General features: G+C 44.1%; 1 protein-coding gene across 6 annotated transcripts in view; it reads right to left on the bottom strand.

Moving 5' to 3' along the window:
* Positions 1-18,596, bottom strand: part of LOC131682547 (PH and SEC7 domain-containing protein) — a 205,462-nt gene that overhangs the window by 2,572 nt on the left and 184,294 nt on the right. For 5 of the 6 annotated variants that reach the window (XM_058964119.1, XM_058964110.1, XM_058964141.1 and 2 more), the window contains 8 exons: positions 12,929-14,284; positions 11,958-12,859; positions 11,700-11,893; positions 11,448-11,640; positions 11,175-11,380; positions 10,534-10,928; positions 10,333-10,470; positions 9,866-10,242 (listed from right to left, as the gene is read on the bottom strand). In XM_058964119.1, coding sequence (XP_058820102.1) covers positions 9,866-10,242; positions 10,333-10,470; positions 10,534-10,928; positions 11,175-11,380; positions 11,448-11,640; positions 11,700-11,893; positions 11,958-12,859; positions 12,929-14,284 — 3,761 coding nt within the window. The remainder of the gene's footprint in view (positions 1-9,865; positions 10,243-10,332; positions 10,471-10,533; positions 10,929-11,174; positions 11,381-11,447; positions 11,641-11,699; positions 11,894-11,957; positions 12,860-12,928; positions 14,285-18,596) is intronic. The other variant, XM_058964129.1, reaches the window with a different exon arrangement.

The following is an 18,596-nucleotide window of genomic DNA, read 5'->3' as shown; positions in this document are numbered from 1 at the left end:
CGACCTCGCCTCAAAGTTCCGTGTCATTATGTCAATGTCGTCGGCGAAGCCAAGAAGCTGGACGGACATCCTGAATATCGTGCCACTCGTGTATATCCCCGCTCTCCTTATTACACCTTCTAACGCAACGTTGAACAGCAGGCACGATAGACCATCACTTTTCCGTAACTCTCTTCGAGATTCAAAGGGACTCGAGAGTGTCCCTAATACGAACAACGCACATTACCCGATCCATCGTCGCTTTGACTAATCGTGTTAGCTTATCCGGAAAACCGTACTCGTGCATTATCTGCCATAGCTGATCTTGATCGATTGTGTCATATGCCGATTTGAAATCGATGAACAAATGATGTGTGGGCACGTTGTATTCGCGGCACTTCTGCAGAACCATATGCCGGAATCGCGAATATTTGGTCCGTGGTGTCGTGGAAACCCACGAATCCTAAGTAGTGTGATCGCGCGGTAGTTGCAGCAATCCAACTTGTCACCCTTTTTGTAGATTGGGCAAACGACACCCTCCATGCACATTTAGCTACACTAAGTACCATCATATTTATTTCTTTATAACTAGAAATATTTTCAAGTCGTCGGCGAAGAACAGTTTCCCTCCACGCAATAAGACGAAAAATCGTGAAAATACTCGAGAAGTATCTGGCAAATAGGGAGCACTTTGGCACCGTCGTAGTCGCTACTTCGCCATTGTAGACCATCCTAGACGGAAGACCCGTTTCCTTTCTATTCGTATTAACAAAAGTCCAGAAGCCTTTCGGATTTCGTCGTAAGTTTTGTTGGATGCGGTTCACATATCCTTTGTACAGCAATTTATTGTAACAGCGGTACTCATTACTGGCTATAGCGAAAAAGGGCTTCAGAATAGGGCATCGTCGATTTGTGTACGCAGCTTTGGCACGGATGCGTTTCAGATTCCGAAGCATTGCGTTCGATCAGGGAGACTTCCTGGGAGGTTGATAATTTGGAACGAATTTTCCAACACAGACAAGAAGTAATCGATTATGGAGATTAACCGCAGCATCTACATCCACTTGATGAGGTAGTACACTCCAGTCAATCAGCAATAGTCAGCGGCGTAGACCTACTAGATCAGTTGTGCGAAAATTACGACGATTCACAGCTAAAGCTTCTTAATATAGTGGTGAACTAGTAATGGAAACGGATATTTCTAAAGCGGGATGATAGTTATCCAAAGGAACGATCGCACTGGAAGCTTCACTCACAGAACACTCAGGCAAAGCATTCTCATTGATGAGAATCATTGAGTACGCGGCTGGCAGGATTTGTTGTCGAGGGTTAGGGTAAGCGTACCCACGTCCCCACATGAATCCTGGTTGGTTGAAATCGCCTGGGACTATCATCACATCGTTTGCATCTGCCTGAGAAGAAGCGCGCTCTATGGAGTCTAGATGGAATTGCGTAATAGAGCAATCAAGTCGTTTTTCTGGAGGAATGTAAACAGCTCCCATAAAGTAGTTCTTCGTTTGCGTAGTAATCTTCGTCCAAACTGCTTCAATGCTTGATGAACTATCCACAACAAATTCACAGGAGGAAAGTGCGGAAGCAATCAAAACTCCCCCGCCGCAACCATGCATACTGTTACGAGCACCTCGATCCGCACGATAAACCGCGTAAGAATCCCCGAAGAGCTGCATCGATGTAATACGATCATCAAGCCAAGTTTCCGTCAGAACGTAAATATCGTAGTCACCGTCAAAAGCAGCCCAGCACAAGTCCTCGATTTTCGTTCTTAGCCCTCTGACGTTTTGGTAGTACAACCGCAAACCATCGGCGCCACGTGCCAAGAGTCACGACATAATGCAAGGACGTGATGTACCCGATGGCAAGCTGGAAACCAGAAGGTTTTCTGGAAGCGGATCGTCATTTAAAGCAAAATACGCGCCAGAGAAGGGAGTTGGGAAGATCCCCTCACGACTTCCGAACGCAGGGCCAAGCTGGTCGCTGACTGCGTCGAAACGCGCTCGGGAGCTTCCGTAGTGCGGCATAACAGGCGTCCCGGTAATGGCAGCGCAGCGTGAATTTGTTTGTTTGGCGGCGGAACAATGCTTCTTCGTAACGGTGGCAAGTGGTGCAAGAAAGGAATTCGGAAGTCGGCGATGTAACGTGTACTATTTCACATCAGCTACTTAGTCACCATTGAGTTATCCAAATTCTCAGTATGATTACGTCCGCTTGGAGTTTGGATTCGGTTTTGTCCGGGTCCACGATTGTATCGTGTCGACAACACACAACAGTGCAATGAGCCAACAAACGAGCCAGATTGTCAATGTGCAAGGTTACAGTTACACTCAATCGAAATGACAAACAAGACACCACGGCTAGAGCAAGGGCGCGTAAGTTGTACGCAGATTAATGGCGTCAGACTGGACGATGAAACATACACCAAAGTGGATTTCAAGCAATTCCCAGGCCAACAATCATACACAGCTTATAGTTTCCGAAAAAAAAACACTTGATTTGGCAACGGATTTGCACATGTGGGCTAAAAAGCAAATTTTTCTTGATAGCTGGCTTTGTTTGACTTAGCTTTTTCTCTCCATCTTGGGCTATAAGTCCTAGCAACAAGAGCGCAAGTTTCAAGGCGGATCCCTCGTCACTTCCGTTGGTTATATGCACCATTGCCCATGGCACCTGTACAAACCGACTTCAATTGGCTTTATTGGTGTGAGTCACTTCTGTTTTCGAGTGCTGGACGATGGTCTCTAACCAACCCATACGGGGAAGGCTGGCGGAATGCAAATCTATTTCGTTCGAGCCTGGGTGAATTTCTCTATCAGCCGGTCGTGATCGAGTTCCTGAAGGTTGATGCCGCTGTCACTCTAGATCACTGCTGGAACTCCCCTTCTAGTGTAATTATTCCGAATGTCCATCATACAGGAGTTGGTCGTTAGTATGTGAGTTCTAAGTTCTAAGTGTACGGCGCGAATGATACGACATGTGGCCAGCACTTCGAACTGCTTCTTTCTGCGTCATCCAATGCATACCGTTATCCGATCAAAGTAGTTTAACCCCATATACGCAAGGCAAGCGTGTGGTAGATCAATTACAGCAGGTAGTTGGGGGGTTGCTTTATTATTCTTACAATGTTGGCTCTCCTTCCGGATCGCACGATACGTTCCTTTCACACGTTGTTTCTTCTTTCATTGCTGGATTTGTGTGGGGGGTGCTGTCTGGATTACTATGTGATCCGGGCATGCGTCTGGTTGTGCAGTAGGGAAGACTTTTCAGAGAATTCATGTGGTTGAACCATTGGGTCTACCGCCACGGTATGAAGCCTAATTTGAGGTCGCAGCTCCTCTTTGTTTGGTTTGAACGAGAATCGGGGCTGTTGGCAGTCATGCTTCTCTCGATTACCAGAAAAGAATTGAAACCGCACAACCATCGACTGGAAAGTCATATTCGGAGCGCATGTAAATTTTGTTTCATTATCTATATTTCCTGATTATACATCATATTATCATGATTTAATCTGTTCCACAATATTTCGCCACGTCACTCGGTCAGTTGCTGATTGTCTCCAACCTCTCAGGTGTCCGATACTCGCCAGGTTCTGCTCCACTTGGTCCAGCCACCGGGAACGTTGCGCTCCTCTCCGTCTTGTACCTGCCGGGTTGGAGGTGAAAACCAACTTGGTGGGGTTGTTGTCCGGCATCCTCACAATATGCCCCGCACACCGTACCCTTCCAGCTTCAGCTACTTTCGGGATACTTGACTCACCATAGAGTCGCGCAAGTTCGTGGTTCATCCTTCTCCTCCACACGCCATCCTCCTGCACACCACCGAAGATTGTTCTTTCGAAGACCTAGATCCTCCTCGAGCATTGTCCACGTTTCGTGCCCGTAGAGAACCACCGGTCTAATCAGTGTGTTGTATATGGCGCATTTTGCGCGGTGGTGAAGCTTCCTGGATCTCAAAGTTTTGTGGAGCCCATAGTAAGCACGACTTCCAGAGATAACACGCCTTCTGATCTCCCGACTGGTGCATTGTCCGCAGTCACCAATGAGCCTAGATAGATGATCTCGTTAACAACCTCGAACTGGTCGCCGTCGGTCGTAATACTACTGCCCAAGCGTTCCCTATCGCGATCGGTTCCGTCAGCCAGCATGTACTTCGCGCTGCTTCGCGCTTCAGTCGGGTATAGAGATATGCTACCGTCTCCTTGTTTCTACCAATTATGTCCACGTCGTCAGCGAAGCACACGAACTGTCCGGACCTCGTGAAAACCGTGCCCCGCATGTTGAACCCCGCTCTTCGCATTACACCTTCCAGCGCTATATTGAACAGCAGGCAGGACAACCCATCGCCTTGTCTTAGTCCCCTGCGTGTTTCAAACGGACCCGAGAGGCCGTCCGAAAATTTGACACAACACCTTACACCATCCATCAAAGCCTTAATCAGTCTTGTCAGCTTACCAGGGAAGCCGTTCTCGTCCGTCATTTTCCATAGCTCTACACGGTCCACCGTGTCATATGCGGCTTTAAAGTCGATGAACAGGTGATGTGTCGGGACCTGGTATTCACGGCATTTTTGGAGGATTTGCCGTATAGTGCCGTTAATGAAACCGGTCTGATAACTAACGACAAATACATTTACCGGCGGTGATGGGCACCGGAACAGAATCTGGGATAGCACTTTGTAAGCGGCATTTGTCACTGTGATCGGTCTGTAGTTTTCACAGTCCAATTTGTCGGCTTTCTTGTATATCGGGGTGATGACCCCTTCCTTCCACTCCACCGGTAGCTGTTCTCTGTCCCAGATTCTTTCGATTATTCCGTTCATGCTTTCCGTCAGTTTCTCCGGACCCACCTTGAAGAGTTCCGCTCCTAGACCATCCTTACCAGCTGCCTTGTTGAGCTGTTGAATAGCCTCATTAACCTCATTCATAGTGGGCGCCGGTACATCCCATTCGGCTGCGACACTGACATAAACGTCCTCCTCGAACGCCTGATTGTCCGCCTGCGCACCATTCAGATGTTCATTGTAGTACTGCCTCCACCTTTCGACCACCTCACATTCGTCCGTCAAGATGCCACCTTCCTTGTCTCTACACATTTCGGCCCGCGGCACAAAACCGTTACGAGAGTCATTCAGCTTCTTGACGAACGGCCGTGTTTCTTGAGAGCGATACATCAGCTCCATCTCCTCTCTCTCTCAGGCTCTTCCAGGCGGTGCTTTTTGTCCTGAAAAAGACGAGTCTGCTGTTTTCGCTTCCGTCGATATGACTCCACGTTCTGACGAGTGGCTTGAAGCAACATCGCTGCGCGTGCTGCATTCTTCTTGTCCAATATCTCTTGGCACTCGCCATCGAACCAATCGTTCCGTCGTATCCCAGGACGTTCTCCGCAGTGCTGCTTATGGCTGCTTTAGTCCTGGTCCAGCAGGCCTCAAGGGTAGCATAGATGAGCTCCTCCTCCGGTGGCAGTGCTGCTTCAAGATGCTGCGCGTACGTTGTCGCAACGTTGGTTTCCCTCAGTCGGCCCAGGTTATACCGCGGCGGGCGCCGGTATCTGACACTGTTCACTACGGATAGTTTTGGACGCAGTTTAACCATCACCAGATAGTGGTCCGAGTCGATGTTAGCGCCCCGATAGGTCCTTACGTCGATAATGTCCGAGAAGTGCCATCCATCAATCAGAACATGATCAATTTGCGTCTCTGTTTGTTGCGGTGATCTCCAGGTGTATCGGTGCAGGAGGCGGTACTGGAAGAAGGTGCTGCTCTTGCCCATGTTTCATCATCTCTCATGTTCAATTTCGTTGGCACCCAATGCCCAGGGCCGGCGTTACACTATTACTATTTCCCGGAATATCATTTCCCGGAATGTCCCATTTCCCGAAATATCGTTTCCCGGAATATGCCATGCCATTTCCGGAAAACCATTTCCCGGAATGTCTTTTCCTGGAAAACCATTTCCCGGAATGTACCATTTCCCGGAATACCATTTCCCGGAACGTACTTTTTCTCGGCAATTTGTTATACTATTGAAATCTGAAGTACTTTGAGAACATTTGCATTTAGAACTATGTTGCTACTCAAATATTTGTTTGGTTCCCTTCACAGCTTCCCTTTGCTCGCTGATCATGTTAATGAATTTAAAAAAAAACTAATTCTTATGCATATGTAATTTTATTTGAAATTATTATCAATCGAAGGTCCAGAAAACAGCTTATGCTAAAAAGAAGGCGATATCAAAGAAGGTCATAATTTAATTTAAAATTAATAACAGTTCAAATTATGCTACGAAAATTTTAAAGAAGGCAAATCCATTTCATTGTATTTATTGTATTTGAATCAATGAAATTCTAAAATTATTTTCATTGATTTGCTCTTGTTCCAAAGAAGTCTAATTCATATAGAAATTTTTAATACGAAGTGAATTTTAAAATACTGAAGGCGTTTTCAATGCACTGTTACTGTAAGCAAATATTAGTGAGAATAAAAATGAATAAAAGTCCAAGAGTATTTTCAGAGAAACTTCAACAGTCTACAAAAAATTCAAAAGAAGAATGCATTTTTATAAGAAAGCAACATCTCAGACAGATACATTCACAATCTATAAAATTTCAAAGGTTCCAGGAATATTTATAACTAAATTTTAGGAAATGTTTATATTTTTTCGTTATCTTTTACCTAATCTTCAGGGCATTTTTGGAGTACTAGTAATTGGTTATCATAAAAATGGTGTTGTGGAAAATACTGCCTTTTCAATTTCAAAGATGGCCGCATTTCGAGGCGTTCTAAATTGATCGTAAATTGAATTTACACCATTCTAGAGTACGGTATAAGCTTATTAAATAAGCTTTTTTAAATTTTTCTTTGCGCAATAAGGAGATGAATCAAGATCCCAAAAATGGGTTTCATAATACGACTTATGCAACACAAAAATATTAATTTCAAGTAATTTCGTTCACCATTTTCAGTATTACCACGCGACGAAATCGATTCAAAATAGTAAAAAAATTGAAAATATACCATTTTAACTGAATCCGCAAAATTTGCAACAAATATCAGGCAAAATATAGGGCCTGTTAGTCAGGAATTAGACGGTCATGAATTTATTCACCCCTTCACTACCTGCGGTGGGAAAATTGGAAAGTATTTGTTACTATTTTGATACCCATTTAATTCATTGATATCCCATTCATTGGGGTGCTTTTTATTCCCCACTCGATTTTTTTAAATCCTCCCAAGTTTCTTTTTGGCTAAAAACCAAAAGTCGTTCGTAAGCTATTCATATAATGATCAATTTAAATAAATTTTCCTAACATCGCGGAATCGAGGAGATTAAATCTTTAAAATGACAGTTTTGCAATCTTGTCGCTATGTTGTTTTTTTACCACTATAACCACCAAATATTAAAAAAATAAAAATATTTTCAAACAACTTTTCATGTTCTAAAGTAGGTAGAATCTCCTAAAACATAATTAGCTGCATAGCAGGTCTTCCAAAAATAAGTGTGGTCGGTGAGGTGCGGGTTTTTTTTATTTTCCGGGAAATGGTATTCCGCGAAATAGTTTTTCCGGGAAATGATACATTCTGGGAACCAGTTTTCTGGGAAATGATACATTCCGGGAAATGGTTTTCCGGGGAATGGTATGCCGGAAAATGACGTACAACCAATTAAATCACTTGCGGTGCGATTGTGCAAATGGAATTGTCGTACATCGATGTTTTCAAATGTGTGCCCGAGATACTTACGTGGCAGATTTCAAATTTATGAAAAAGTCCAAAATTTCGAGTGGGTAATTACCCACTCGGATATTTTCGAGTGGGTAGTACTACCCACACTACCCACGCTATCCACCGGCCCTGCCAATGCCAGTCGTTGATGTACGTACGGCCTTATCTGAAGGGCGTGTGACGTGAGACGACTAGTCTCACCTCACTCTACGTGACTTTTCTACCAATTTTGAAGAGTCACTTAGGGCGTCTCAGGTGCGGGTGAGAAAAATCACGTAAAGTGAGGTGAGTTTAGTCGTGTCACGTCACACGTCGCGCAGAAAAAGGTTGGTAGTCTCGAGGATTTTGCTGACGCGGAAAGCCACAAATCGGCTGTAACAATGCTAATCCTAGTTGAATCTGCAGAGGACATCTCTAGAATCAGTCCAGAAGAAGCGTCGTTTAATTTAGATGGATAATGGTTTGGCGGGGGAAACTCATTTGGCATAAAGTCATTTGTCGTTTGGCTGATTTGACAATGGTACTCTCACGCGTATCACTGCAGCTTGTAGTTCGGATTACGGCTTTGAGAGAACCTTTAGCGGTGCGATTTTAGTTTTCGCTACGATAAATCTGCATTCGATGGTTTCTCCTTTTTTGAAAACACGGCAGCAACGTCTATGAACGTGTTCGTTCCGTCCATCGCAGACATGAGTGGTTGGTATCATCGAAGTATTTCGATAGACGAAAGCTGCGGCAATACTGTCAGCAATGCCAACCACTCTTGACATTGTGTCTTATTGATGGGCTCGTCCCAACTGATTGAAATTCGCCAGATTTCTTGCAGCATTTCAGTTGCAATAAGTCGCTCAACGCTACCCACAAATCATTTGCTACTCGTAGCGGGTTGACATTTTATACGTGAAGCAGCCCATCAAGGTGTTCCAACGTATTCCGAGAATCCGTTTAGTCACGTGCTCGTCACCGACACTGAGGTTATTCTCGACGAAGCCTGTTTCGCTCATAGCTGCTACAACTGAATAGTCAGTAGACGTCGAACCATTTGTAATGCTTCCTTGTCTGATTCTACACGCAGACGCATATCGTCGACGTAGTGTTGAGTTGCGATGGTGCCACTGGTGCGACCCTTTGCATTGTAATTTTTCATGTATTGTGCCGTACTCGGCGAGCAGGATGCACCAAATATTTGCGCTAACTAGATACGTGGCTCGCTATTTGTCTAAAAAGCTTTGGCAATGCGTGATCTTTTTCGCATCTTGGTACTACATTTCGCGAATGTCACCGATGTACCAAACTCCTGGAGCTGGAGTACCACAGATAAAAGGGACGTCAGTTGATCTGAATCTCTTGAGCTATGTATCAAATTTTACTAATCTTTGAGTGAAATATCAATTGCAATGTTTCCTTCTCTTGGAACAACCTTGATCTGATTAAAATATACAAGACTAAAATGAAAGGCATACAATACCATCACCTGAACCATAAAAAATCGATAAATTTGTGGCTGCTGTTCAGATCACAGAGGCAATTGCAAAATCAGCGTAAGTTCTGTCTTTAACGAAAAAACGCTTCAACACTGCACCTAAGACTATGTCCTGTAGATAAATTCTGCATGGAAACCTTTTCTGAACTTTTTCCATTTAATACTAAGCTTCACTGTGAAATAATGGTACGAGATTTAACTACACTAAGCAAACATTCAAATAAGGGAGACACCATATACCAGTAAGAAAAATAATCAACAAGTGCTGCAATAGTAAAGGCTACTTTCATATAATTACAATAGTGCGTACAATTTAAATAAATACTACCGGAAAATGATACACGCTGTTTTGATTATCTTTATCTCATGAGTAGATTAGCTCAGCGATAGTTACAGTATAGTTCAGAGTAGAGTAAATGTATATGCAGTAGGATTCTAGTAGGTTCATTACTAGCTAGAGTAACTAGGATTGGGTCACAGGTAGCAGCCGGGAAAATCATAGCAGATGATATTGATAGTACGAACAACAGCAGCAACAACAACAACGAATGTGAAGCACATAGTGCGAAGGAATGATCCTACACCATACACACAGAGAGTACGCCCAACACCCGTCAGCCTAGATCTTTCTCCACCTCGGAGCGGTAAATTGCCGCCCGATAACTGTACCTGTTGGAAGCGCTGCTACTGATCATGGGACCCAGTCCAAGCGAATTGTTCTCATTTGTTGTCAATCCTCCTCCTCCTCCTCCAACTCCAATACCACCACCAACTGTCTGTAGCTGAAATTGCTGCTGGCTTTGCTGGCTTAACGGTTGCTGCTGGATGATTGCCTGGTTAGCGCCTGCGCCTCCGAAGCTACCAACCATCAGCTCGCTGCCAGTGCCGCCACCACCGGCCGAGTTTTGTCGGTTCCGCTGCAGAATCTCGTCCGTTTCCATCAGGACACCACTTTCGCCCAGCGTCAGTAGATTTTCGAAATCCAGTGCCTGATCCGAGTTGATGCGGGAGCTTAGCAGGTAGTAGTACGTTTTGTAGCGTTTCAACTGAAGGCGGAGAGGGTTCAAATGTTAAATTAGAATATGTATTCTCAGAATCGGATGAGGTTGCCATGTATGGCAGTTAAGTACACCTACCTCATAGAGCAGATAAGCCTCTTTCTCTTTGTAGTTCTGCAGAGCTAATCCCTTGGTCGGAATTGTTGACCTTTTATGCTCCGTCAGCAGGTTGTCCAGTTTGTTGACCTGTTCTTCGTGGGATGCCACTTGTTCGCGCTGCAATCATAAGTTGGATCAAACCAATGTCTCAAACGCACACCCATACTACCATTAACTTACCAACAACAGCTTGGTGTGCGTGCAGGGCAGCAACGGTCGCTGAAATCGCTTCTGACTGCCAACGCCTCCCTCCAGGGGCGGTGCCGAGAATGAAGCGCACACGAAGTTGATCGTATCGATCCAGGACTGCAGCTCCTTGGAGTCACTGGTTTGGAAAAGATACTCGGACTGGTCGGCCGTCTGCAACCGGAAGACATGCTGCTTTTTGGTGTAATCGCTGGCCTTGGTCGCGAGGGCGTGGTGAAGACGAATCGCATTGTGCACATTGTCGGACATTTGATTTTTGCGGAAACCGTGCTCGTCCTTGTGCAGATAAAGCACCAGATCCCGTAGGGTGCAGTAGAACATCTTCCACGAACGCTTACCGAACGGGGCTGTAAAGAAAGCACAACAACCTGCGTCATAGGCGTGACTGCGGCACGGGATGGGGTAGGAAGGTTTGCGATTTCAAACTCGAACGGGTGCATATTAGTATTTTAGTGCATGCAATTACTATTCTACTCCCAGGAAGGTAATCTACTCTTTTGTTATTCGAGGGGGGAAGTAACGTACGTGTTAGGGTTAGATTTCAAGCAAGAGCAAGAACCAAAATTCTACTGTACACCACTCCAGTGAGTGCCGACAGTTTGATAAGGGCTTACTTTTTTTGAAGTTCGTGTCGTAACAGCACTTTCGCATTACGTAACCTTTCTTGTACTCGATTGCGGCCGGTTGTGGAGGATCCAGAAATGGATTCATGCCTACCGCACATCCCGGTGAACTTCCACCATTGCCACCACCGTTTCCACCCATGGTGCCCTCGTTGCGACCGGTTCCGACTTTCTGCTGATCGGGGGAATCGTCATCCCTAAAAAATAACGATAAAATTTCAGCATCCGGACTGATTCACCTAAAATTACAACCCGATAACTTACAAAGCCCACTCAAGCGGTTGCGATTTGATCGCTTGATACAGCTGCTTGAGGATATCCTTCGGGAAATTTTCCCCATCGTTCAGTTCGCTCAGATTTTCAATAAACTCCGAGCAGGTCATCTTTCGGCCAATGTTCTGACCGTGCAGGTCCGTGTTCAGCAGCATTATTGCACATGTCAAGGTGTGAACGGCATCTAAAAACAATGACGGATTTATTGTAATTCAAGTTACACTGGAACTAGTATCAACCTACCTTGAGAATTGAAAGATCCCAGATTGCAGTCCAGATAGCGTTTAGAGAAATGCACCAGCACCCGTTCACGTTCCTGCGTTTCGCCGGAAAGTGAAAATTGTTTCAGGAACATCCGCAGAGCTTCGTCAAGCGTTAACCGCTCAAACAGGAAAAATTTCAAATATTCATCAGCGACGGCACGACTGAAGTCATTGCTAGAATAAACGATTAAAGTTTGATAAACATATATTATACAAGTCAAAACTTTCCCAGGCATACTTTTTACTAAGATGACGCGAGACATCGCTCTTCTTAAAGCCCTCCAGATAGTACAAGCGCTTTGCCAGACGCTCAGCCGACGGTAGATCGACTGCCTTCGGCGAATAGTGAAACGAATGCAGCGAATCCACATCGCTTCCATCATCCGAAACGGGTGGCGACGATTCTCGGCCGCCACCGCTTCCAAATTGACCATCGTGTCCCAGCGGTCCCATTGCTGGCATATCTTCGGTAAGTGTCGCCAGTTCGTCTTCCGAGTCTTTCAGCTCGGAATAGCGCACACCTTCCTGCTGGCTATGAAGATGCAACTGCTGTTGCATTCCCTTAACCTGTATCACAATTTTATGATCACGGTCACGATCGCGATCGTGCACTCGATGCGTTGTCTCCGAAACCAGTATCGTTGAGTCGGAATCACTGGGATCGCTGATAGCCATCGCGGCCAAATCCCGTGTGCTGAGCAGATCATGCTCATCCTGGTAGTCCGGGCTGGAAATGTTCGAAACCGCTTCCGAGACGCTTTGGTCCATTGCAGTACCACCGCCTCCTCCGCCACCTACCCCAGGTCCACCATTCTGGCAGCTTAAACTCTGCAGATTACTATGCGTCCCGCTGCCTCCTCGGCCACCTTCGAAGCCACTGTTGCTGTACCCGTTGTGGGTATGATCATTGGCACCCTTAGAACCCCCGGACGAAGACATCACCGATGATGACACCGAAGTAGGAGAAGCAGGACTATCGCTAGCGGATCGCTGAGGTGACGAACTCATCGAGCTTGAGTGGGAAATAGGGGAAGTAATGATTCCGGCTCCTCCCATATGACCACCTCCTCCTCCTCCAGCGCCATTGTTTTGCGATACCGGCGCGTTGTACGTCCAAACTATTCGATCATGGTCGGATCCCTGAAATAAGAAAAAAAAAAAACATTTTCAAATCGACTCACAAACAATTTCCTTTTTCATCGAACAAACCTGCACTTCCTCCGAATCATGCCTGGTATCCAGCAGCGTATTCAACGAACTATTGACATCCTCATCGATATCAATTGGCACCACCGCTCCGATTCCGCCGTCCCGCTGTGTCTGCTGCAAGTGATCCTCGGATCGGCTGGTTCGGAAACCAGCGGCATCACACTTGCGCACCACCGCTCCACTGATACCCGCACCGGCTCCGGTCATACTGGCACTGACGAGATTGAAACAACCACCACCAACCGGTCCACTGTTTGCGGATTGGTTGCTACTAGATGTGAGATGATGATGATGGTGGTGATGGTGATGATGGGGGTGATGGGGATGACCGCTACCGCTGCGACGTACAACTTCCTGCGCTCCCGATTCCGGACTGGTTGGGACCGAGTTCGCCAGCAGCATGTCTCTCATTTTCAGTGAAGATGAATAACCATCCAGAATCGGTGCTGCCGATAGTGATGTTGGGGATGTTGGCACAGAATAGCTCATCTCCGGTGAGCTTTCACTTTTGACTGTGGCTCCACCACCGGAAGATGCAGCCGATGAAGACGATTTTATCCGTTCCCGGTCGGAATAGGGATGATGACGATGGTGACGCAAATCTCCGTTGGTGACAGCCGTGCTGCTACTATCGACACTATCGTTTCCCGTTCCGGCCGCTAGCTGCTGGGCGCCAACACTATTATTACTGCCATCCTGCCCTGGGCGAACATCTCTCCGGACGGAGTTCCGCTCTCCCAGCAACGAGGAAGACACACAGCCACTAGTGTTTGTTCGGTTACTTCCTAGATCCATAAAATCATCCGCATTTTCCTCTTCGTCGGCTGCGTCGACGCTACTTCCTCCGCTGTTGCTACTGCTGCCAATGGTTCGACCGGCGCCACCACCAGCAGCAGTAGCAGCCGCCGATGCACTGCTGCCATGTCTCGAAATCAATCCCTGCTCGTGCTCCTCTTCCATGATTCGGTTGTTGTTGTGATTGTTGTTATGATAGCTACCACCGCTAAGCTTTTTGCTGCTACTGTTCACTATCGACTCTATCGAACTGCCCGTGTTTTGATCGTTCTGTTCCAGTTCATCCACCTCCTCGTTCTCTTCCGCTTCCTCTTCCTCCTCGGCCCTTTGCTGACTGCGGTTCCGTTTCTTCGACGATGGTTGATCAGCCGGCGGCAGCACAATCTGCTGTTGGTGTTTGCTGTGTACTTTACCGTTGCTGTTGTCCTGTTGGTGGTTCTCCGAGTAGCTCTCGCTGGACGGTGACGACGGGGATGAATCGCACTTGGCGTGTGGTGCAATTGCACCGTTTTTCCGCTTCGTACTGGCCCGATGGCTGGGAGAGTCCCGTAGGCTGTCGATCTGGAAGTGAGAATAGGCGATTAGTTTACCGTTATGTTTAAAGAAAGGTACTGTGTACTGTAGGTAGTTGGGTAGGAATGCGTTGAAAGGCGTCAATTCATTGGTCATTACACTCTACAAACTGGTGCTAGGAGAATAATACTCCGATAGATCATTATGTCTTATCTGTTTTGACTACCGATCCAACCGGGTAGGCGCGACATTCTCGGTAATCAAAAAATAGGGAAGGCATAGGTACTACATACGTTATAATTTATAAAACCAATCGCTAAATAAAACTTGATATCGATATATTAAATAGAAACGAAAACATTTAAATTTTCGCTCAATTAATGACCATCTGATTCAGGGCATATATTTTACCTGAAATTTGGTCTAAATTTGGTAATCCATGAAACGTTTCTGATCACCTGATTATTTCTTGTTTATTTCTTCTGACAACACTTTGGTTGCGCGACGCCAGTCAAAATCGTTGATTCGATCCAATCGGACCAGCGCAAGATGTTCGTCGGGCGGGTTTTTCAATTCGCAAGAGAAGAGTAAAACAAACTTGTTGACAAAACCCACCGCTTAATTGTCAAACAAATGTCGAACAAATTTTCGGTGAAAACCGCAATAATAACGAGACGACTCAACAATAGAATACAAAGAGACTTGCATTACCTAGTAGTAGGTCGAGATGCATTATAGTATAGGTGTTCACATTCGTCATGTATGAGTGTGCTGGTTTGTTACTAGTGAAATTAATCATGGCGGCCCAGGACCGCGAAACACATAATCAACAAACCGACCAATCGAAACTAAGCTTGTAAGCACGTGGTAAAAATAAGTATGGCGTCCGGGATCAATGATATATATAGGTGTGGCAGAACACACGGTTTGCTAGTGTTGGCAACCGAAAATATGTAAACAATCCAGAAGCACAACGGGTCAACGTCATAGCGGTCACACGATTCAATGGGAGCGGAACGACCGCTATGACGAAAGCAAGTCGATTTATACTGTGATCACTCACACCACTCATGTAAGATTCATCTTACGAATACCAAAGTGCCATCTTCGCCAGACCTGTATATACGACATTGGTCCGGGATCGCAAAAGAGCAAATGTTTACATCACTAACCAATCAGAATGAAGCATGGGACCACGTGCTTCTGTTTTCTTCTTGTTTCCCCGAAAAAAGTGACAGCTGATGCACACATAGAAAAAAAATGTGTACACCTGTATACACCTCGGTAGTAGGTAATCTGAAATTAGTACTTCCTACTTCCTCCAACGAAAAGCTAAAGAGAGAATCCAATTATAACGATTATATAGAATTATATAGAATAAACGAGATATTCCGTAAGGGGTTACACAGCTTTGGCGAGAAGAAATTGAAAAAACTTTTTCAAAGTATACAAGAAATTTTTTTGATGGTGTATAAGAATGATTATCTTACATTAAAGTTATAGTTTTTTGGATTGTATACTATTCCCCCGAAAATCATTCCCCAGAAAGCCATTCCCCAGAATTCCACTCCCCAGAATATCATCTCCCAGAATATACTATTCCCCAGAAAGTCATTTCCCAGAATGTACCATTCCCCAGAATTCCATACCCCAGAACGCACCATCTCCCAGAAAGTCATTCCCCAGAAAAGTTTAACTTTTTTTTATTGATTTGATCTTTTCAAACGTACTAGTCGTTCCCACTTCCATCGAACGACGTTCTTCGATTCGGTCACATTTGAAATGATTTACGTTGTGTTGAAACCGGAAGTTAGGATGACATTATTCCGAATTGAAATAAAGAATGGCTGACTTTCCCCAAAAACCATTCCACAGAAACTAAAATCCCGATTTTTTTTCCCAGAAAGAACTATTCTCCAGAAAACCATATCCAGATAGAAACAATGCTCATAAGTTCATTCCACAGTTATAACCATTTCCCAGACTTTTTTTATAGTGGAAAATTTTTTTTGATGAAAATCAAAACATTTTTTCAGTATGTTGGCCATATTTCTCCCCTCGAAGAGTGCACTGGTAGCAGCATTAGACAATAGCAATATTTTTACCTTTCTTTTAATAATATAAACATACATATAGGAAAAATCGCAAAATTCAGTACAGGTGTGTTTTTCAGTGCCATTTGGCACCAACCATAGAAACCGGTAGCACCCTTCTTAAGATCCAAAAGAATGAAACAGTGTTATGTAAGTAAGGTTATGTGGCGAAACTATAACTTTGTACAGTACCTAAGTCAAGGAACTGATGCATGATGTTAAGCTGGTAAGGATAAGCCGTCGAAAGCAGAGGCTTCTCGCAAAAATATCGTTGCACCAATTCGGCCAAAACACTAGCTACACCTTTTATACACGTTTCCAACCACTCATTTACAAATTAGTTAACCCTCAGGCCCAGGAACAATTGGTATATCCGGTATATACTTGCGCATATGTCAGTGGCGCCATAATCGCGAATGCAATAACAGTCCCAACTAAATTTTATTCAATTCAAAATTACTGCTACCATTGACGAATAATTGTTGTCGAGTATTATGTCTGTAACTCTGTGGTATAAGTACCATTTGGCGTAAGCAGGCATTGCATTTATCGCTCATATGAGTAAATGCGCCTGGATAGTTTCCCGAGCAGAGTCTGATATCAAATTGAGAACTAAACTTGATGTTGTGATGTAGTAAGGAATGATTGCTCAGGTTGTTATCATTTTGGTCGTTTAAACGTTTAAAAGATCAAAATCGAAAGCAGAAAAATTGCACTATGACATCAAACAGAAAACTATTTATGCTATCAGTGAAAGCAAATTAAAAACTAATTGAGATGGTGAAATATTTATTGATAACAAAATAAGTAATCAATTTGATGTTTGTCAAAGAAATAGAAACAAACATTTTTTTCTAAAAATGTAAGCACATCAAAATGAGATCAAAATACGATGTCATATCTGAAAAAGTTCAAACTGATATCAAAATAAGATTTCAATTTGATGCTTGATATCAAAATATGTTGTATATTTGCTGTAATTTTGATGTTGGACTTTGCTCGGGTTGCTACTGCGACAATAAAAACTCACATTTTCACACGAAAAGTCATTGGCACTCACACAACTTCTCCGGATAAATACAACGTGTTATTTCTCCAGATAAATAAAACAGCCGGAGAATGAGTGAATGAGTTTATCACGGTATCCTTTTTGCGTTCGCTGCTTTGCTGTCGTTATTCCAAAACACGAAAAAACAAGTCTATCATATTTCTTTGCCGCTTTTCTTTGTAATTAAAAGTATTTTTGGGAGTTTTAATTGATTTTCACGAAATTAAAATTTTATCACCTTCTCCGGTGAGAAGGAAAAAGTAAAATAAATTTTATCCGGAAAATCATTCTCACGCTATTTGTGGAGACGGAGAATTTTGCGACTCATCTTATCTCGGAAAAGTTGGACATCGGATAAGCTACTTCTCGCGTGAGTGAGAGAGAATTACAATGCCTGGGCGTAAGGTATGAAAATACTTTCGAATGTATTTAGTGCAACCTGTTTGAGTAAACCGAGCAATCGGGTGGATCGTACATTTTCGTACGAAACATTACCAATACAAAAGAAAGATAAATGCTCTAAAAACCTACGAAACCATTTGTCAAAATATGCATTCATTTCGATTTTAATGGCGTACAAATTCAAAGAACTGCTCATGTTTGAAAGAAGGAACCAAGTCCTATGTTCGAGTAAACCGGTTATACGAGAGGATAACAGGTTTGCTTGCGAGAGGCCGCCACTTTCGACGGCACATCCTCAACAGCTTAACACCGCACCTTGAATTAGGTATGCGCAAACCTTTGGCTTAACCAAAGTTTGGTTGAATAAAAACATGTACTTTTCTGGGTAATGGGGCATTCTGGGGAATGACTTTCTAGGGAATAGGGCATTCTGGATAATGGTTTTCTAGGGATTGGTACATTCTGGGAAATGTCTTTCTGGGGAATGGTACGTTCTGGGGAAGGGAATTCTGGGGAATGGCTTTCTGGGAAATGGCTTTCGGGGGAATGGTATACAACCGTTTTTTGATAGCACATTTCTTCATAAAAAGAACAAGCATTAGTTTATAAACAGACTATTTAAAATTGGCAGAGTATTGGCCTTTTCCCCAAAAAAAATTGTTAAAGACTCCAAATATTTCTTTAGTATAGGTGTATTCCTCTTTAGTTAAAAAAAATATTGTTCTTTTTTGCATACGGAAACGTTTAGCCTTTCTCAATAGAACGGTATTTTCTCAGACAAATCAATGTTTTGGGCCCTAAAAATTGAATTAAAAAA

The sequence above is a fragment of the Topomyia yanbarensis genome, chromosome 1 (genome assembly GCF_030247195.1).
Source record: "Topomyia yanbarensis strain Yona2022 chromosome 1, ASM3024719v1, whole genome shotgun sequence".
NCBI classification, from domain to species: domain Eukaryota; kingdom Metazoa; phylum Arthropoda; class Insecta; order Diptera; family Culicidae; genus Topomyia; species Topomyia yanbarensis.
This window is presented reverse-complemented; position numbering and strand designations above follow the sequence as displayed.